This window comes from Falco rusticolus, chromosome 1 (assembly GCF_015220075.1).
Source record: "Falco rusticolus isolate bFalRus1 chromosome 1, bFalRus1.pri, whole genome shotgun sequence".
Lineage (NCBI taxonomy): Eukaryota > Metazoa > Chordata > Aves > Falconiformes > Falconidae > Falco > Falco rusticolus.
In genome coordinates, this window is record NC_051187.1 from 47,473,066 (window position 1) to 47,491,326 (window position 18,261).

Here is an 18,261-nt window from a genome sequence, read left to right on the forward strand (position 1 = left end):
ATGAAATTCCTAAATGTGAACCATACTTAAAACTGAAATATGTGCTAGAATACTTTAAGAACATCATCTTTTACTAAGCTATTTTCATTAACCTAAGGAGTTTACCAGAAGGATGGATGTGTCAACTTGAATAGGTAAGAGATTTTATATTTTCATAGTTATATATACACACACACAATGTGCACTTATTCTATCTTTGTTTCTTTGAAAAGATATATAATCACTGTCATTTTATTTGAAAAAGTATAGCTAGTTCCTATTTATGGCTTCACAAGAGTGAAGAGAATTAACAGTCTTTCATCTTTAACTTGTGTTTATGAATCATGTGAACTATAGTCATAATCAACTATGGAAATCTGGCACTGCTAATATATTTTTTATTAGTGAATATGTACATAATTAACTAATAGTTACATATATAGTTATATATAACATGAGGCTTAGTGAAGACAAAAAAATTTGATAATAATCTGGCTTTGAGAAACTTTTCTTTAATGCTGGAACACAGCTAGCTGAGATTGCAAATTGAGCCTGTATTGTATGATTTTGGTGTTTAATTTATACTGTAATGAGAAAGTGAAAAACATTGTGACAAATTTCTACGTGCATACTGTCTCGCCTAGAACTTCTATCTCTTAAAAACAGAGCGCCACAGGTGCCATATATGAGTAATGAAATACTACTGTTTTCTTTTAGCAGTTTGCAAAGGAGATGCTTCAGATATTTTAGACGACAAGTCAGTAAACTTTGCTTACGCAGCTGGCTCCATTCATTCTCTGAAGCCAGTCACTTCCCCTGTGGTTGCTGATAAGAATTTTACAGCTTGAGAAGGTGGAGTGTCAGTATCCTTAGTGCTAAACATTTTCCCAGGCATATCAGTAACCTCTGTCCAACACCCATGCTGGAAGCTGTTTGGAAAAGGAGAAATAGAAATTGGGGAAGGGAAATCATGCATCATCATCATCATCCTGGCTGGGACATACAGAAGACTTTATGCTGCATTCATCATGTGGATTCACTGGAGAAATGACCACCTTTGTTCAGCCAAGTAAAATCAAAAACTTGTTTATTTGCTGCCTGTGCTCCCCACGGGTGCTGAGGGTCTGGACTTGCAGGCGCCCAAGGGCAAGGAGGAATCTGCTAGTGGGCACTGCATGTGTGATCTACCTGGGATTCCTCGTCAGTCAAGTGGGTCACGTTTTGCCCCAGCACAAAGGAGGACACCAGAAGATCAGTTCCAGAAGTCTCCAAGATGCAGCCCAAACTCCTTTTCTGGGCATCCCACTGGATGGCACCCTGTCACCACCGAACTTCCAGGAACCCCAGTTTGGTAGCAATGGGACCTTGCTGCCACCCAATGTAGTTTATATCACCCTGAGGTCCAAGCGCAGCAAGCCTGCTAACATCAGAGGCACGGTGAAGCCAAAGCGCAGGAAGAAACATGCAACCCCTTTGTCCTATGGGCAGCATTTTCCAAAAGCTGCTTTTTTGGGCCAGGAAGAGGCCGCTGGCCATCGGCCGGGGAGGGCCACACATGCTGTGGGCACAACGGGAGCAGCTCTGGGAGCAAGAAAGCGCCAGCTGGATGAATACAGGCATAAAGGAACAGCGATCAGGGAGAGGGGGCACCGCAGACCTGGGGGGATTTCTGGAGCTATAAAAAAGGCACAGCTCCAGCCTGAGGAAAGCAACATCAGGATTTACAGCGAGAGCTCTCCCCCATGGCTGAGCAAAGATGACATCCTGCACATGCGCACGCTGGCGGATTCCCAGATAAAGAAAATCCAAGAAGTACCTTCTCGCAAAGCAGTCCTGGTAGTATTTGCAAGAGGTCCCAGCACCACAGGAACTGCTTGTAATCAGGGACACTGTGGCATCGTCAAAAGACCCCTCGACATGAGCGAGGTATTTGCCTTTCATTTGGATAGGATCTTGGGGCTAAACAGGAGCTTACCTTCTGTAAGCAGGAGATTGGAGTTCTTCCAAGGTAATGCATTCCTACCGTTTTCAGCTTGCAGGTGGGGTGCCAAGGTTTCCTTCCCCCTCCCACATTAACAATGGGGCAACAGCCACCACCTTTAACTCCTGTGAGCCTGACAACTAACCCCATTGTTACAGGGAAATCAAGCTGGTATCTGCGCATAACTTCTGCAGAGCAATTATCCTGTCCGAAGGACGTAGTACCCCAGAGTTTAGCTCAAATACCACTGAGCTGCTGGAGGCGGTAACAGTTTCCCTTCCATGAAAGTCGAATGAGGAGAGGAAAAAAAAAAATAAAAATAGGAGTCATCCATAGATTGCATGATGTTGTACAGATTGCCTGGATTGCCTGAAGTGAAACCAGTAAAAAATTCCAGAATACCCTCTGATTCCATGGGCAGTTCTGTTTTTTAAAAGGTTTTCTCATTGTTTAGAATTGACTTTAATAAAGTATTGTTGTCTCAAACAGGTGGTAGGAAAGGGGAGGTTTTGTATTTAGTCAGATAACCTACTCTGAGAGGTAGGGGACCTTCCTGCTGAAGTTTGTTGCTACTTGCATGGCACTAATACATCTGGAAACTGTAACATTTTTAAAAAGTGCTTCCCTCTCCCCTGGTAATTAAAAAAATCCAAACTACATTTCCATGCATCTTGCTGTACATTTTGAGGTTCACTACACACATCTATATCTTATGCAGACAAATATACACATTAAATATCTCAATATGCCTGTTACAAGATTGGTATAAAGTTTTCAATTAAAAATTCAATTTTTAAACTTAGTGAATTTAAAGGCAGATTTCAGACATGTAATTGAGTTAGAGGTCTACTTCTAGCATTGCTGTCTTGTTAAATGTCTTTAGCCTAACTGCTATTTTTGTACAGTCACAAATCACAATCCAAAAGGATTACGTTGCATTTCAATGAATCATTGCTGTTCATTTCTTGCTGCTGAAATTAGCTTAAACCAAATACTTATATACCAGTCTGAGTTTCTGGGAAAAAAAAAAAAAAAAGTGCAAGAATGACTTTCTAAAGTCTGACAGCAGGAAGATGACCCAGTGATCTTCAATTTCTTCCTGCTTTGTAAACCTTCCCTTTGGCAGCCTGTACAACAATGTGAATGAATCTCTAGGAACAACATTTTAGAGGCTTCTGAATATTATTCATACTTGCAGAGCATGGAAGATACATTGTGCCTGGTTTATTTTTAGGATCGAGCTTTATTGCTATAGAGCTGTCATAAGGCATTAAGGTATTTCAGTTAGAGGATCTGTGCACAGTATGGCTGTGGAGATGACAGACTGCAAGCCTCTGAAAACTGCTATTAGGCTAATTGTCCATTGTGTTGCTTAATGCCTGTCACCTTCCAGTATATTTTGGACTGTCTGGGACAGAGTGTCATTCTGCCCTCTTTAGTTTTCTTTTCCTCATAACTGGCTATATTCCTATAGTAAAAAGAGTGTTGCTAGGTGATGAGAAGGAAAAATAACATTGTTTTGGTCTCCCTTCATTTTTTCCAGCTAAAAGAGGAACGGAGCATTTGGAACAGTTATTGTACATTTTCTCTCTCCGTTTCTTTAGCCTGGAAATATGCTGGACCTCAGATGCCCAACATCTAACATCTGCTTGAGCTCACTACTGTTTACATGCTTGTGTTTGGCATAATCTGGAAGACATCTATGTTGAGAAAATAAGCAAAAAAATATCCTTAGAAATAATATGAACAATTAGTGAGCTCATTTCTATAACCCATTTGCACTGTAAAGTTTTTTACATGGTAGCTTGCGTGACTTATGGTTATTCATATGGGAAAGCAAGCAGTGCAGGATTAGAGATTGGGCATGTGTATATGAATGTACACAATTTCTGGGCTGACATCTCTCTCACTCCACAACACATCCCTTTAGCTTGCCTCAGTTGTGATGTGATCTAACAGGACATGTTTGATGTAGCATTAAAATCTTAAAAAATGGACTTTTCAAAACTGTCATTCATTTTGTCCAAAGCATTTTCAAAGAACTACTTAGTAAATCCCTGTATAGGTTCTGTTTCCCCTATTCCCACAAATCCCCCACTGATTTTTTTTTTTGAAGTCTAGCAGAATACTGTATGCAAGTCCTCTGTCTGCTGCCCTTGCCTCCCCTAGTCAGTCAGAAACCTTTCTGAGTGTTAACTGATGTTTTTTATGGCTTATCTTATTTTTCCATCAGATGGAAAAATCAGGCGTGATAACTTTCTCATATTTTTGCAACGAATTGGTGGAACATAAAAAGCCTGAGCAGTACTGGTGGGTAAAGCCGTTTCCAGTTCAGTATTCTAGTCTCAAAGAGCATGATTCTGAGCATATGCAAACAGCCATTTGTTACTCCTATTGCTACCTACAACGTGTAAAAAATGTTAAGAGCTCCAAAATACCTATAAGCAAAGAAGGATAAGCCTGTAAACCAAGAAATAACCATAAAAATATGTCTACTGTGAAGAAAATGGAGGCTGACTGTTTGTGTCAGAGTTTTGGGATGGTCACATTAATATCACAGGATTGAGAATCTTCTTTATTTCATCACCCTATCCTGAGGAACAGAAAAGGCATAAGTGACCTTGCTTGGTGTCACAACCACACCTTAATTTACACAGAAGTAAAATGACTGCACATATTGCCCCCAACTCAGCAGCACCACTTGCACCTTGGGATGATGCCACTGTTTGTCAGGGCTTGAGCTACAACTGCAGTAACTGCCAGGCTGGAGCAGGCTCGCTTCTGTGTTGCAGCTGACAGCTGTAGGGACCTCCTTGCACCATAGGAACAAGGCTGAGCTCTTCATCCACCTCTTGGTACAAAATACATGGCTATCGCCACACAGTTTTATTGTGCCACTTGCTGAGAGCCTAAATTACTGCATGCTGGCAACCACTGCTCTTCCCCCCTGGTTTTCTGTTGTCATAAGTTTGGCTAAATGTTTTACTTTGGGCTGAGAATAATAGCACAGCTGTAATCAATTCATTGGGGCTTTTTTAAGCTCAAGACTGAACCCACTATTTGCCCAGAACCACTTCTATTTCATAAAACATGCAAGAAACTCTTCCTTTGAGTAACGTCTTTCATGGTTGGTTTAGTGCAAATAGATGAATGACATGATAGATGGTTCCGCTGTTGTACTTGTCCTTTTGCTTCCCCAGCCTCCACGTGATGATAAAGGAGTTTCATAGGTTTTCCTGTGTTACACCCTGCACCGTCAGCCTGCCCTTGCCATCCCACCAAAACTTGTGGAAAAGCAGTCAAAGATATTATGAATTGCTAATGTCAGGGCAAAGAATAAGAAAAATCTAACACTGCCTTATGCATTCAGAATGCTCTAAAATGTTTCAATTTATCTGTCATGTTTTCTGTCAAATAACAAAACAACTTACACCAGCATTGTAGCTCTCAGAGGGGTACCAGAGGGCATATTTCCAGTATTGTGTTGGGTAGAGAAGTTAAAATATGATAAAGAATGCAGCCCATAGTCTAGAGAGCAACTAATGCACATTTCATGCATTCCTTAATATTGACATCCAGCAATAAGCAAAGGATAGAAACATGCAAATAAGGTGCAGAGGGAAAAAAAGTAAATGGCCTAACTTCTCTGCTTTCTGCTTCTGTCCCTTATCTATTCCCCCCAAACTCTATCTTAAACTCTAAAGTAATGCTCTGCATGTCAGTCCCTCTCATCTTTCCACACTAAATTACCCTCTCCTGCTAATACCTGGGCAACTAAACTGTTTATTTCAAACGTGGCAGTAGTGAGCTGTGCTGTTTTACAGTGAATAAGTTTGAAAAAGGGTGTTAATTACTTCGTGAAAGGTTTGGTCTTTAGTAATGCGCTCAGGGGCATGTTTAAAAATATTTTCTTTTGAGAAAGGTGGAAAAAATGCTGTAGGTAGAAGTTAGAGCACAAGATGGAAGAGTAACATTTGCCAGAGCATCTCTGGGGTTCAGCAGCATACAGACCACTTGCACAGTGATGTGGATCCATAAGGTGATGCTGCTGAAGAAGCCATGCAGCAATGCATTACCTAATGCGCATGGAACAGTCTGAGCACTTTGAGGGAGTCTCATCTCAGCATCCCGAGGTTTCACCTTGTTAGTTTATTCAACTTTGAATATCCTGAGCCAGTAGCTCCTAACGGCCTAAGCAATGTCTAGAAATATTTTGACTTTTAAAAGTTTATAGGAATTACTAGGAAGCTAGTTTCCACAAAAATTTTGAAAAACCTTTCCTATACCATTTTGCAGACCATTTTTAGATAGTAAAGTAGCTATATAGATCTAAAATGGCAGATGAAAGCGAAATTAAGTCAACCAGCTTTAGGTGAGATTTAGTGCGATGCTGCTACAGCAGCAGCAAAGCAGTAGCTCTTTGTGTTAATGAATAAAGCTGATTAGGAAAGAAGCACACTCAGAACACACTGGACTTATTCTGAAGTGTGCTGAACCTCCTCAGTTCTGGCCGTATGAGGCTGAAGCTGATTCTTAGCCAGGCCTGACTCCTCACCATTCAGTTAGCTTCAGTCCCCTTCTCTCGAGGTTTGAATCAGAAGAGCTCCACTGATTTCAGCGGGGTCACGCCAATTCATGCAGCTATGAATCGGACCCCTAATCTGCTTTATTTCAACATCATGTTTTTCCAGCAAGTGTCAAAAATTCGAGTCACTGCTCTTCACTGAAGCTGCTGCTTCATATTCCTGTAATTCAATTTCTATTACAGAGTTTAAAGATTTTATTTTGGCTCATCTTTTCTGCTCCCATTTCCTCTGAAATGCAAACATTTCCTGTATTTAGCCTTGGTCTTTTAAAAATGTTTTTGTCGCTTAATGGAAACTGGCAAGCTATTATTCATATTTTTCAAGTATTTATATTACTATTGTTTATCATGTAGGTAGACAGGAGATGTTTGTTTTGTTAGAAGACAGTTTACATATTTGGTTTGTGGAAGAATTTGTGAATAGTTACATTACGTAAGCTGTTATTGGAGAGACAAAAATAATGGGTCAGACTTGGTCCTGAAGAAAGCTGTCTTTTTTTTGTGATAATTCCCAATGTTTATTTCTCAAACAGGTTTGGAAAAGAAGTTTAGCCAACAGTTGACCCAAGTAGGCTAAAGTCATCTACAGTGTAGGTCATGCAGCCAGAGCAAGAGAATGGCTAGGATTTCCCAAATTAATTTCCTAAACACTTATCCAGGCACCTCAGTAGAGAAGCTGATTTTCAGGAGTGCTCAGCACTCTTTTCGGTGGAGGAAAGTGTGGAGCATGGTGCTGATATAGTACTGGTTCCAGTGAAAGGGAAATTGCCATTCCAAGTGGAAGGACACTTTCTCTAAGGAAAGATTGGGCAACTGGGAGGGTGGTTAAAGAGGTGGTGGAGCTGCATGCTGGGTTGGCTTGAGACAGGTGTGCAATAGTTTGGACTTTACATTCATTGGCTTTCCAGATGAAATAAATAAACTTTAAAGCTTTATACAGATTCCAGCACTTGCTATTTAGTAAATAGCAGCTTTGTGGTTAAACTGTTTCTCCTTTCAGTACCCAAGACATATTTTGGTCTTCTGTCTACATCCAAAATTATAAAGGATTTCTTTGTTTTAGTGTAAGTATAATCACAGTAAATCCTGGGTGCTGGACAGTTTAAGGCAGCAGCAAAATTGCATCAACAGTGAAAAGGAGAGTCCCACTTTCCCAAGAAGATAGATTTGCCTGTTACCTGATACTGGGGGAAATTCTTTATCAGTTTTTATACTGGGAAAGCTAATTTTAAATTCTTTGCTGAAGTTTCTTCCCACTAAGAACTCTGGACACTTGAATTCATCAAAGCTAAGGCTCTTGACTTAGTTTCAGGGAAGAGCAGAATATTCTTTACATAGAAGAACTAAAGAATTTGGTCAAAATACCAGCTATACAAGACAGATCTCATATTATGTCTGGGTAAAAAAAAAATCTTGTCAAGGTGTTTATTCACGTTAAACTCACTCTAGTATTCTCATATGTCATTTCAAAGCTGTGAAATCATATATTATAGGTCTAAAATACATAAGATTATATATATCCACTTTGAGTAAAGTATTTGTAGTGTTTCTATGCCCATTATGCAGAAAAAAATAGTTTGACAAATTCTCAGCTCTTGAAAGTCATCAGCCATTCACTGAGAATTACACCACTGATTCACAGTGGCTTTATAGCTCCTTAACCTACCTATAAACTTTTTAGTAGTTTGGTTTAGTACACTATTTTGTACATTAATCTCTTGCTTCAAACAAAGAAAGCCTTCTGTACACTGAAGGTGTTTGTAATGTCTATGCTTCTTCCATTTCTGTGGTGGCTGGTTTTAGATGTCGAGTAAGACCACGTTAACCAAAGGATATCAAGTTCTTAGTGTCTGGTCATTTTTCCTGCCCCATCTGCAAAGAGGCATAATTATTGATACTTAAGCAATGTCTAAAGAATGATGAAGTAAGTCTACAGTATCGCACTACTCTGATGATCTGTCTTTCCTTTCTCAGATGGTCAAGCCTGTCCTGTTATTCTCTGGGATTCCTCACTGATCCCAACAGATAATCGTACCCATTCTTCAGTGAGATTGACCTGGGGGCAGTATCAGCAGCTATTGAAGCAGAAGTGCTGGCAGAATGGTAAAGTTCCTAAAGCCGAGTGGGGCTGTACTGACATCCATCATCACGAGTGGTCCAAGATGGCACTCTTTGATTTTCTTCTGCAGGTAAAACATTTACTGAATGCAACAATCTACCTCAAAAGTCATGTGAGCACACATAGGACTCCTAGAAAAGTAATTCTTGTTTATTTCATTTTCTGAAATGAGGAAAAGCTGTAGTTGCACCGTTTGGACTTGTTTCTGGTTGTTTCTTATGATTAAAATATCCAAGATGCAATTTATAATCAGAGAAAGAGAGCAGGAACTTAACTGACTCATTTTGTAAAAAAGGAAGCAAAGGCTTTTGCCTTGTTTTGCTTCATCTTGAGGCAGGCACACTGACTCCTTGGTTCTCCCAACATAGCTCCTGACTATGTTCACAACTGTACATCTTTTTTACTGTGTGGTTCTTCCTGCACCTCCCCAGTGCCCAGAGGTAATTCAGGTGGTTTTGGTCAGCTGAAAGCTGGATCAAGGTAACAACTGTAGTGACTATTTTTCCTTCTTTTTAAAAACCTAGCCAGTGACTTCGTAAGGAGAGTGGAACTGCAACTGATGAACCATATGGCTGCTGTTCTTCAATTAGGTATTGCATATAATCATTGGCTCTGCAAATAACACCAAACCAGGGCTCTGCTCAGCGGTATCTTGTGTGGCTAAAGTTTAGCAATTACGCAGTAGAATACCAATACATTCCATGTATTAATAAGAGTGAACAAAACCACCTGGTTGGAAGCCAATTTTATGGCTTCCTGAGATATGGCACTACTTCCACTTGTCCTTGCCTACCAGGCAAGTTGAGGTGACTGAGCTTCCTGCAGCACTTACTGGTTTATTTAAAACTGCAGCAAGCACTAGTTTTATGCACTGTGTTTGGTTGTTCATATAATTCAGCTTTTAATAGAGTTACATTACTTCAAATATAAAAATCATGACTTGGCTTACACAGAGCCTAACCACATCCTTCTCAGTCTGGTTCAAGGACAAACTGATGTTTCCATTTTTTTGGGGTTACATTTTTGCAGACTTGTTACATTAAAAAGAGCATTCAATTCTTCTCTGAAAATAGATCATCACTTGACTAATGACTCCATCTTTAATCCCCCTATAAGCAAGTATAAAGGCATGTGTGGATTATTCTGATGCTTAACATAGTAATGCCCCTGCAGGAACAGTAGAGATTGCATCAGAGTTAATGTATTCATGCCATTGTTTTCTTGTTGACCAGTTTAAAAGTTCTCATGAGTTGCGTTGATTTTGAATTTTAAGGTCTTTAAGGCAAATTTCTAATCTTCATAACAGAAGTGCTATTACCCAGAAGGACCAGTCAATTAAAGTAGAATACAACAAGACTGAACTGTATCAGCAGGATTGAACTTTACATGACAAAGAAACAAATTACTCCTACAACAGTAGCTGGTATCAGAGTGATTTATAGCTCCACTTGCCTAGCAGACAAGAACATGCATTCCAGAAAGTGAGTGAAAGTAGGTCTTACCATTCTTAAAGATTAAAAATTTATCTGGGAGCTCTCAGACTTCACTTTAAAGTTTATCAGCAGTAGAACATGAAGGCTATAAGACAAAAAAATGCCAAGAAGGGGTTCTGAGTTTAAGAAAACAACAATCGGTGCTTCATGAGTCATTCAGAAATAAAGAATAATGGTAAAAAGTATTCTCTAGTAAATATACTGCCTTCAAAAGGAGTTTGGTGCCCATAATAGATGTTCCTAATCTCTAGTTTCAAATGCTATGAAACATGGGAGCAGGCTGAGAAATGCTTATAGCTGACATCCACTTGCCTTCTGCAAGAACTCAAGTAAAATAAGGACATTAAATTTAAAATGGCTTCTTTAATTTTGGGAATTTGGACCTCTCATGTACATAAATACATGACAAAAAGCAATGCTAAACTATTAATCTTGCAGCATCAATTCCAGAGTGTCCCATCATTCTGTTTTAACACTGGAATTGTGACATTATGAAGAGGCTGTCTGTAAGAACATGATCTCCTCATCTATTTAATGCATGTAATGAAGTTTGGTGTGAATTAATTAGGGCTATACATCAAAGGAGTCTGTCTAGAAGGACTCTGCTTCACTTTTTGCAAAGCCTTACGATGAGTTGAACGAGGGATCCCATGAACTAGAACACCACAAGCAAGAGGGGCTACAGTGCCAGAAGGTGCTGAATGCTGCTAATGAGAGAGGAATGTGTTCTTTTCCTCAGAATTTTCACATTTGAAAATAAACACTGCCACCAAGACTGATGGCAATGGTGCTATAAACTTAAAAAAAAAAACCCAAAACAACCCTCAGATTTCCATTTGATGAACAAAATCAGGAGTTGTTTTTTTTTTTAACAGCCAGCATAGGCCTACATCAGAAGAGTCCTAACAGTTCATTTCACTAGAGTGCCACAAAAATAAAACTTAAGTTTAGAAGGCTGATGTGAACGTTAATGTTTTTATGCTTAGAGCAGTTTGAAGAGTTAGTCGTATACAACAAAAAAGGACCAAAAAATAATGTTTACTTTTCATAAGTTACTTACTAAGCCCTAGATGCATCAGACCAGACTCCCAGTCTGTAAGCTTCTGCCAGAAGGGTCAGGGCTGCACCCTGGGGAGACGAGCAGAGCCAAGGGCAAGCCCCAGAGCACCAGGGCAGGCAGCCCAGCAGGAAGGATGGTGCAAGCCATAGGTCCCATGGAGAGCACAGCAAGCATCAGGCACAGGCAAGACAGTGAGCCAGCTCAAAGGCAAACAAACAGAAACCCCAAGCGGCAATCCAGGAGCAGGAGGGAGCAGGACAAGCAGCAAATTCACCCCCCAAAAGGGCTTAGAGGAAGGCTGAGGTGAGTTTAAATAGGGTTTGGGGCCCAATGGATGGAGGGGGCATGTGTGTGGGTCCCAGGTGGGGCTGTTTAGGGCAATTAAGGCCTATTTGTGCACTCAGGCTGCTAGCAATGTTATGTATTTACTCTCATCTAGTCAATAGGGGTAGAAGCACTTTCAAGGAGTTTTATCCTTCCTGTATTACGTGGTTATCATAGAATGGCATCCTTTGCTCCGGGGGTGCTTCGTTCTAGTCATTGTTTGTGCAAAGGAACATAAACAACTAAGTCAGAAGAGATGCTTCATGTTATACACCACTAAAGTTAGACCAGATGCATTCTTTCCAGCTAAGTGCTGTACAATGAATATGCAAGGGTTCACATGGGGAAAAAAATAGCCTAGACCATCATATTGTTAGAGTATATGCCACAATGCAACTCAGAGAGGCTTCTCTGTGATTGTAAATGTGTTTTTTAGCTTCCGATGGTTTGCTGTGCCCCTTACTAATCTTTTCAATTAGTTTGCATAGTATTTGTCTAGCAGGTCATGCAAAAGGAGACCCTCTGTGTGTGTCAGGCTGTGCCATTTCTATTGTTCTCCAGCAGAGAAAATGTAAAAAACCTACAGCCTTCTGCAAAGAATAGAATTGTATTCACCATCTTGTTATTGCAGTTACACAGTGGTATTGTTCCATTATTTTCAAAGAGTTTCTACTGACATAACAAATACAATGGATAAAATATTACACTCTCTAAGAAATCGCTTCTAACAGTACATGAAGTGTGGGGACCAGGTCTTCAATGCCGTTTCATGGCTGACTTTACTGGTACTTGTCCTGAGCTTGCTGTCCTGTCAGCTGTGTTCGTGAGCGCTGTCTTACAGTGGAACGTTGCCCCCAATACTTCGGTATCGTTTTCACTTGGCACTCTGCTGTGCTTTGTTTTAGATATATAATCGACTAGACAGAAACTGCTGTGGATTCAAACCTCTCAAGGAGGATTCCTGCATGCAGCAAGGACTGAAGTCGAAATGTAGTGACCAGGACGCTGTTGACCTGACACACATAGTTCAGAGAAGGCATGATCGAAGGCACTTGACCTTTATAGACAATAAGGGTTTCTTTGACAGAAACGAGGACAATCTTGACTTCAAAATACTACAAGGAATCAATGAGTAAGTTTTAAGTTATTAAATTTGTAAAGGCGTTGATAATTTCTTCCAGATTGAGCATGAGACACTAAATTATGGGAATAGGTATCATCGGTCCAAGACATTTACAGGGTGTGTCTAAAAATGTGTGAGTAATCCCACTACATTTACTAACTGTAAAGATACAATTTACGTGCATATGATTAGGCATGCATGGACATCATTGTTGAGTCTCAGTCTGTATCAATAGAGTTGATTGCTAAACCACAACATAAATATTGCAATTCAGAGCGATGGCAAAGCTGATGAATGTGTTTGTGCTTTTCCAGATTCCCTCAATCTGCAGTTTCAGTGCTGAAAAGCCAGCGTTTACGTGAGAAGCTGCTCCAGTCTTTGTTCCTTGACAAAATATACTGGGAGAGCCAAGGAGGCAGAAAAGGAATTGAAAAGCTTATTGATGTAATAGAAAGGAGGTCCAAAATTCTTCTTACTTATATAAATGCACATGGAGCCAAAGTATTGCCCATGAATGAATGAAGCAGCCTTGTTTCTGTCTGAGAGACAGTCTTTAAAAAAAATTGTATGAGGCAAAACTGACAGTAAAATTGATTTAATTCATAGGGTTATTTAATTTTTATTTTCTGCAAACTTTCAAGTTTATTTTAAAATAAGAAATCTTACATGGTTTAAAAGCAACATTTGAATGTCTGTTGCAGCTTAAGACAGTGCAGTCTCTTCTATGTCACCGGTGAAATGAAACGAAAAATAACCAAATGGTACAATAATGTAGTAATATGTAGGTACCATAACTCCTTCTGTTAAACTGTTTGAAAATTAGCAACAGGATTTTCAGTACCTCAGGCTGGATTACTCTTACTTCCCTCACTCAAGTCAGTAAAAGTTTTATTGCAAATTTAAATAGGAAGAGAGATTTGTAAGCACTTAATACATTGATGAAAACTGTCATTGCCATCTACCTGATGAAACATATCTAGTACAGGAATTTGTCTTTTTGATTATGAGTACTAAAATGCCAGCATTTCCAAAGACTTATTTTGTTTTATTTTATTTTGATCTTTTGAAATCTGCAGACTAAATTCAGCTCTTTTAAATGCAGGGGTGTTTGCACTGGACATGAAGTAAAAACAGAGTGAGGTGAACATGGCTTTAACATTAATAATTAATTTGACAAATACAGTTTATAACCTGTCCAGTATGGAGTGCAATTCATCATGAGTCACTTGTTACAATGTACTGTTTTCAGTACAGGTTGTTTTGATGTGTGGGTGGATAATCTGATATTTTCTGTCTATTCCTTAATGGGCCATTACTCACTGAATCATCCTTTATTATCACTATTTAAAAAAAAAGAAATTCAGCTTTAGCATTTTATGCATATGCTGCTAAAGAAATGTATGTTTAATTTTTGCAACATTCCTGACAAGAATTTTTTTAGAATATTATCAAAAAGCAGACCTACTAAGGACATGAATGTTGTTAAACTCAGTACAGAAAATGTTTGTGCTGTGTGCGTAGCCCCAGCCGGCAATTCAGGCTCTGGTTTTCCATTCGGATTGACCCCTGCAGGGGCAATACCCCAAGTATTCCCACAGGTAAGGTTGTTGGAGAAGACTAGATAAGTGCTTTGGATTCTTAACCTTCACCTGCTCCAGAAATAAAATACCAGCTGATATAGTTTATCATGATATATACCTTCTACCCATCAGTTTAGAAAGACTCTTACCACCTTTCTAGAGAAGTATCTATTATCTTCTTGCTGCAAGGTAATGACAGAAGTTGAATACTTTCATAGCTACTCTTGTCTTCAGGTATAGTATAGAAATACAGGGTGTATAAGATTTTTACATGTTTTTGAAAGTGCTTGTGTAATGTATTAATGAGAAACGAAAATGTTTCATGTTGATGTTAATGTGGATGGGTGGATTTAACGTTTTAAATAACTACAATTCCACTGCAGCTAAACCAGATTTTCTTTCTTAGTGTCAGAACAGCTGGTAACAATATTCTCATTAGTAGAAGAAATAGATCTCATTATAAGCAGCGTTAAAGATGCTTAGTAAAATTTTAAGAGCTTGGCCATCTAAATAATCTTTTATTTTATTCTGTCATCAAAGGGCAGATAAATTTGTAAAAACTTCCTAAAACTTAGCTATTGCCTTGAGAGGACACGTTTTAGAGTGCCTTGAAATTTTTAATAGCACCAAAGTGGAATTTTATGGGATTTGCATATTATCACTTTCTTAAAATGTTGTGACTTGTTAGCCAAGTAATTTCTATCACAGAAACAAAAATATTACTGTAGTTTGCACTGTGAACAGAACCTAGAGAAGGAAATAATCCTCTGGATCCAATTCACATGGAATTCCTGTTGCAGTGAATTTCACTCTTTGATGACCATTGCGATCAATTTGTCTCATTTCCTAGCTGATCTCACAGCTTTCTTCCTGGTAGATCTGTTCAAATGGATTAGCACACACTGCTGGGATTGAGAGAAAAGCATGACTCTCAGCTGCGCTGAACTTGGTTCTGAGGGCCAAGTGGAGATACAAGAGTGCACCTGATCATGAAGAAAAGTCCCATGAGAACTCTATCTTCTAAATACTCCTCCTCTATCTTTAGCCTGCACGTCCTGATGCCGAGTCATTGCCTCACATTGCCCAGATGTATTTTTTCCCACAATTGACTCATTGCCCGAGAAAGAAATCAGAAGTCAGGATTTTTTTATCTTTTTAAGTTATGTCCTTTATTTTTATGGTGATAACTCTATGTGTTCTTTACCATTTCTTCTGGACTTAACTAGTGTTTCCCTGAGCACTATACGTGCTTTTTTATTTTCCTGGCAGTTCAGTGCCAGCTCTTAAAGCAGCAATGTAATTGCCAGCTAGTAAGTAGTTGCCCTGAAGCTGACCTGGAGCAATGCCTCTCAGGAGTCCTGAGTTTGAGGTTTGAGTAGCCATGATGCTGTGCAGTACTTAAAAATTTGACCAAGCATGAAAAGCATAACTGTAAAGAATAGACCTCCTGGGGACAAATCCTGCAAATGAATGTCCCTTAGGAAATGAATGGTGTTTTTTACTAGACAGTTTTGGTGTCAGAGGCGTACAGATCAAGTTGTCATTAGAGCTAATCTGCAGGGCAAAACAGTATTTAGGTTTATGTAGAAAGTACAAGGGAAAGAACAGGTGTGTCTCCCTGTGCTGTCCAGTACGGACCAGAGAGGCACATAAAGGCACTGTCTTCTCAGAACTGCTGCAGGGACCAGCAAGTCCAGAGCAGACGGCCAAGGCAGACTGGGCTGTGCCATTGCTGCACACATCACACGTTCCAAGGGCAAAGGAGTACTTCTTTCTCTGAAAGTCTGAATTTGTGCCTAGGGCAAGGCTGAGTGCATCCTGCCGTCACCTTGCCACGGTGCCTGAGCATTGCACTGAGCGCAGCTGGAGGCCTTGCTTTGTGTGCACTGCCAACATGCCACATCACTTCTGCATACAAACACGCTCCTAAGTCTTCGGGGAAGTCAGGAGAGGGTGTGCGAGACTGGGCAGTGGGGCAGCACTGTAAATTGCTTCTAAGTCTCTAATGGTGATAGCAAACTTCAGAAAATGCCTTTTCTCCATATCCTGTTGCTGTGGAGCTTGGTACTTGAACCCAGTATTGTTAATAATGCAAAGTCTGATTGCGATAGTGCTTATGAGTACACACCAGCCAAATTCCAGATTTTTTACAGAAATGAAAAATTCTGTACTTTTGGAGTGCATTTGCATAAATGCTCCAGTAAAAAAAACAAAAGAAGCACTTTTCAGAGCTTGGTTATTCACTGCTGTTACATTGGAGGTATCTGCTCTCCCTTCAGCAACAGGAGTAAGGTTTGTTGGGAGAGCAGTCGGTGTCCTTTTAAACAAGTGTGACATTGGACTGACATTCCTGCTGTAGCCTAAGTAATATTAACCAAGAGGAAGAAGCCTTACTCTACCTCTGGTGGAGACTGACAGAAAGCCAAGAAACTGCACTGTAGTCATCTTCGCTGGGTTGTCTTCCATTTAGGGGCATATGGGCTCAGGCAGAGGTTGATGTCGCGCATTGCTGGGAAGGGTGTAACCAGCGGCAACAGTCCAAAACCTGTGGGTGGGAAAAGACGATTATGTCATTCTTGAGTCTGCCTGAAAGCCAGACCACATGAAATGGAATTACTAAGAAAGTCAAGAGAGTTTGCTGATTTCATAACATTGGAAGACAGAGCTTAAAATAAGTAGCACAGGCACAGATGCCTTAAAATTCCTCGGGAGCCTGCCAGCAAGTCAATAATCTCAAATGTTTCAGAAGCTGAGGACACAAAAACTTCTGTGGAGCACTGTGAGAGCAGTTTCCTTCTTTTTTTGTGTGTTTATTCTATAATGCACTATATAAAAAAAAAAAAGATAAATTCCAGTTTCAAACAAGCCAATACAGATTTAGGGTACATTAAGGGACAACCTTCCAGTAGCAATTCTGGGAACACTTTCATGCATGTGTGGGTATGTGAACACAAACATACATGTATATGTATATATACCTTGACTTGTTTCTGTAAAATGGTCAGTTTGGCTAATAAAGAGTTGTTTATTCAATTTGCTGTTTACATGTAAAATTGTATTTGTGAGCCTAAGTCCAATTTCGGATATACACAAGTTGAAGATTAAACAAAACATTATTATGGATGAAAGCTTTCTTCTCAAAGGATTAACTCTTCCCTTGCTAACACATTGATATAACCTTAAAAGTTTTCTACTTACAATTGTAGAAAAAAACTGCAATATGTTTGTATCTAAGCTAAACTGCCAGAGTGGTATCAACTCAGATATTTTAATGAGTTTTATAATAGGTATTGAATTTCCATTTTCTTTTGGAATTTGTGCAGTTTATTTGTCCTCATATTAGAAACAGTAAAAGCATTAGTGCAAGTAATGAAGTATTTGGATCTCTGCTGCTATTGTCATATAATGTCCAGGAATGCACACAATAAAACATTATCTTCATCAGATTTTCACTTCAGATCTCTAAGTTGCAATACCAAAGCTGTAATACATATTAATGTAATATGCGTCTCATTAGATACTGTTTAGAAAGAACTATGGCCTTGAAACTGCTTCTTCACAGAAACAATCCAAACCAGATTATGAACCTCTTCCTGTGGAAATATTTTCTAGCCGTTTACTCACGAGACTTGTAACTCTTTCTCACTGAGCTGAGTCACTGTAGCTGTGGAGCTTCTGGTCACTGCGGCATCAGTGTGTGCTGCCTTCTTTAGCCATTCTGCCGACGACTGCTTACACTGACATTGGGCAGGAAAGGTGGTGCCCGTATGTGACTGGTAAACTCACATAACAGACCACGAGCAAGTACAGGAGTAGGAGAAAGACGCTGAACTCCATGTGGAATAGAGACTCACACAGAGTTAAAGAAGCCTAGGGACTTTTGGTCTGTGACGTTTACATTTTCCCCATGATCTAAGAGGGACTAATGGGAAACGCAAAGGTGTTGAAACATTTTCAAACATTTTCTTTCCCATACGAAGTAATTTGATTTGTTTTATTAAAATAATTGTTGATTTT

At 39.5% G+C, this 18,261-nt stretch overlaps 1 protein-coding gene across 1 annotated transcript; it reads left to right on the top strand.

Moving 5' to 3' along the window:
* The first annotated feature begins 707 nt into the window (after nt 1-707).
* On the top strand, nt 708-17,627 carry GASK1B (golgi associated kinase 1B). The gene is made up of 4 exons (XM_037377946.1): nt 708-1,987; nt 8,520-8,734; nt 12,447-12,673; nt 12,979-17,627. The coding sequence occupies exons 1-4, from the start codon at nt 994-996 to the stop codon at nt 13,184-13,186; spliced, it is 1,644 nt and encodes a 547-aa protein (XP_037233843.1). The 5' UTR covers nt 708-993; the 3' UTR covers nt 13,187-17,627.
* The last annotated feature ends 634 nt before the right edge of the window (nt 17,628-18,261 follow it).

Coding starts and splice junctions, on each gene's coding strand:
- GASK1B (XM_037377946.1), top strand. CDS start 994: ATGCTGCATTCATCATGTGGATTCACTGGAGAAATGACCACCTTTGTT. Junction 1,988..8,519: donor GAGATTGGAGTTCTTCCAAG/GTAATGCATTCC, acceptor TTCCTTTCTCAG/ATGGTCAAGCCTGTCCTGTT. Junction 8,735..12,446: donor TCTTTGATTTTCTTCTGCAG/GTAAAACATTTA, acceptor GCTTTGTTTTAG/ATATATAATCGACTAGACAG.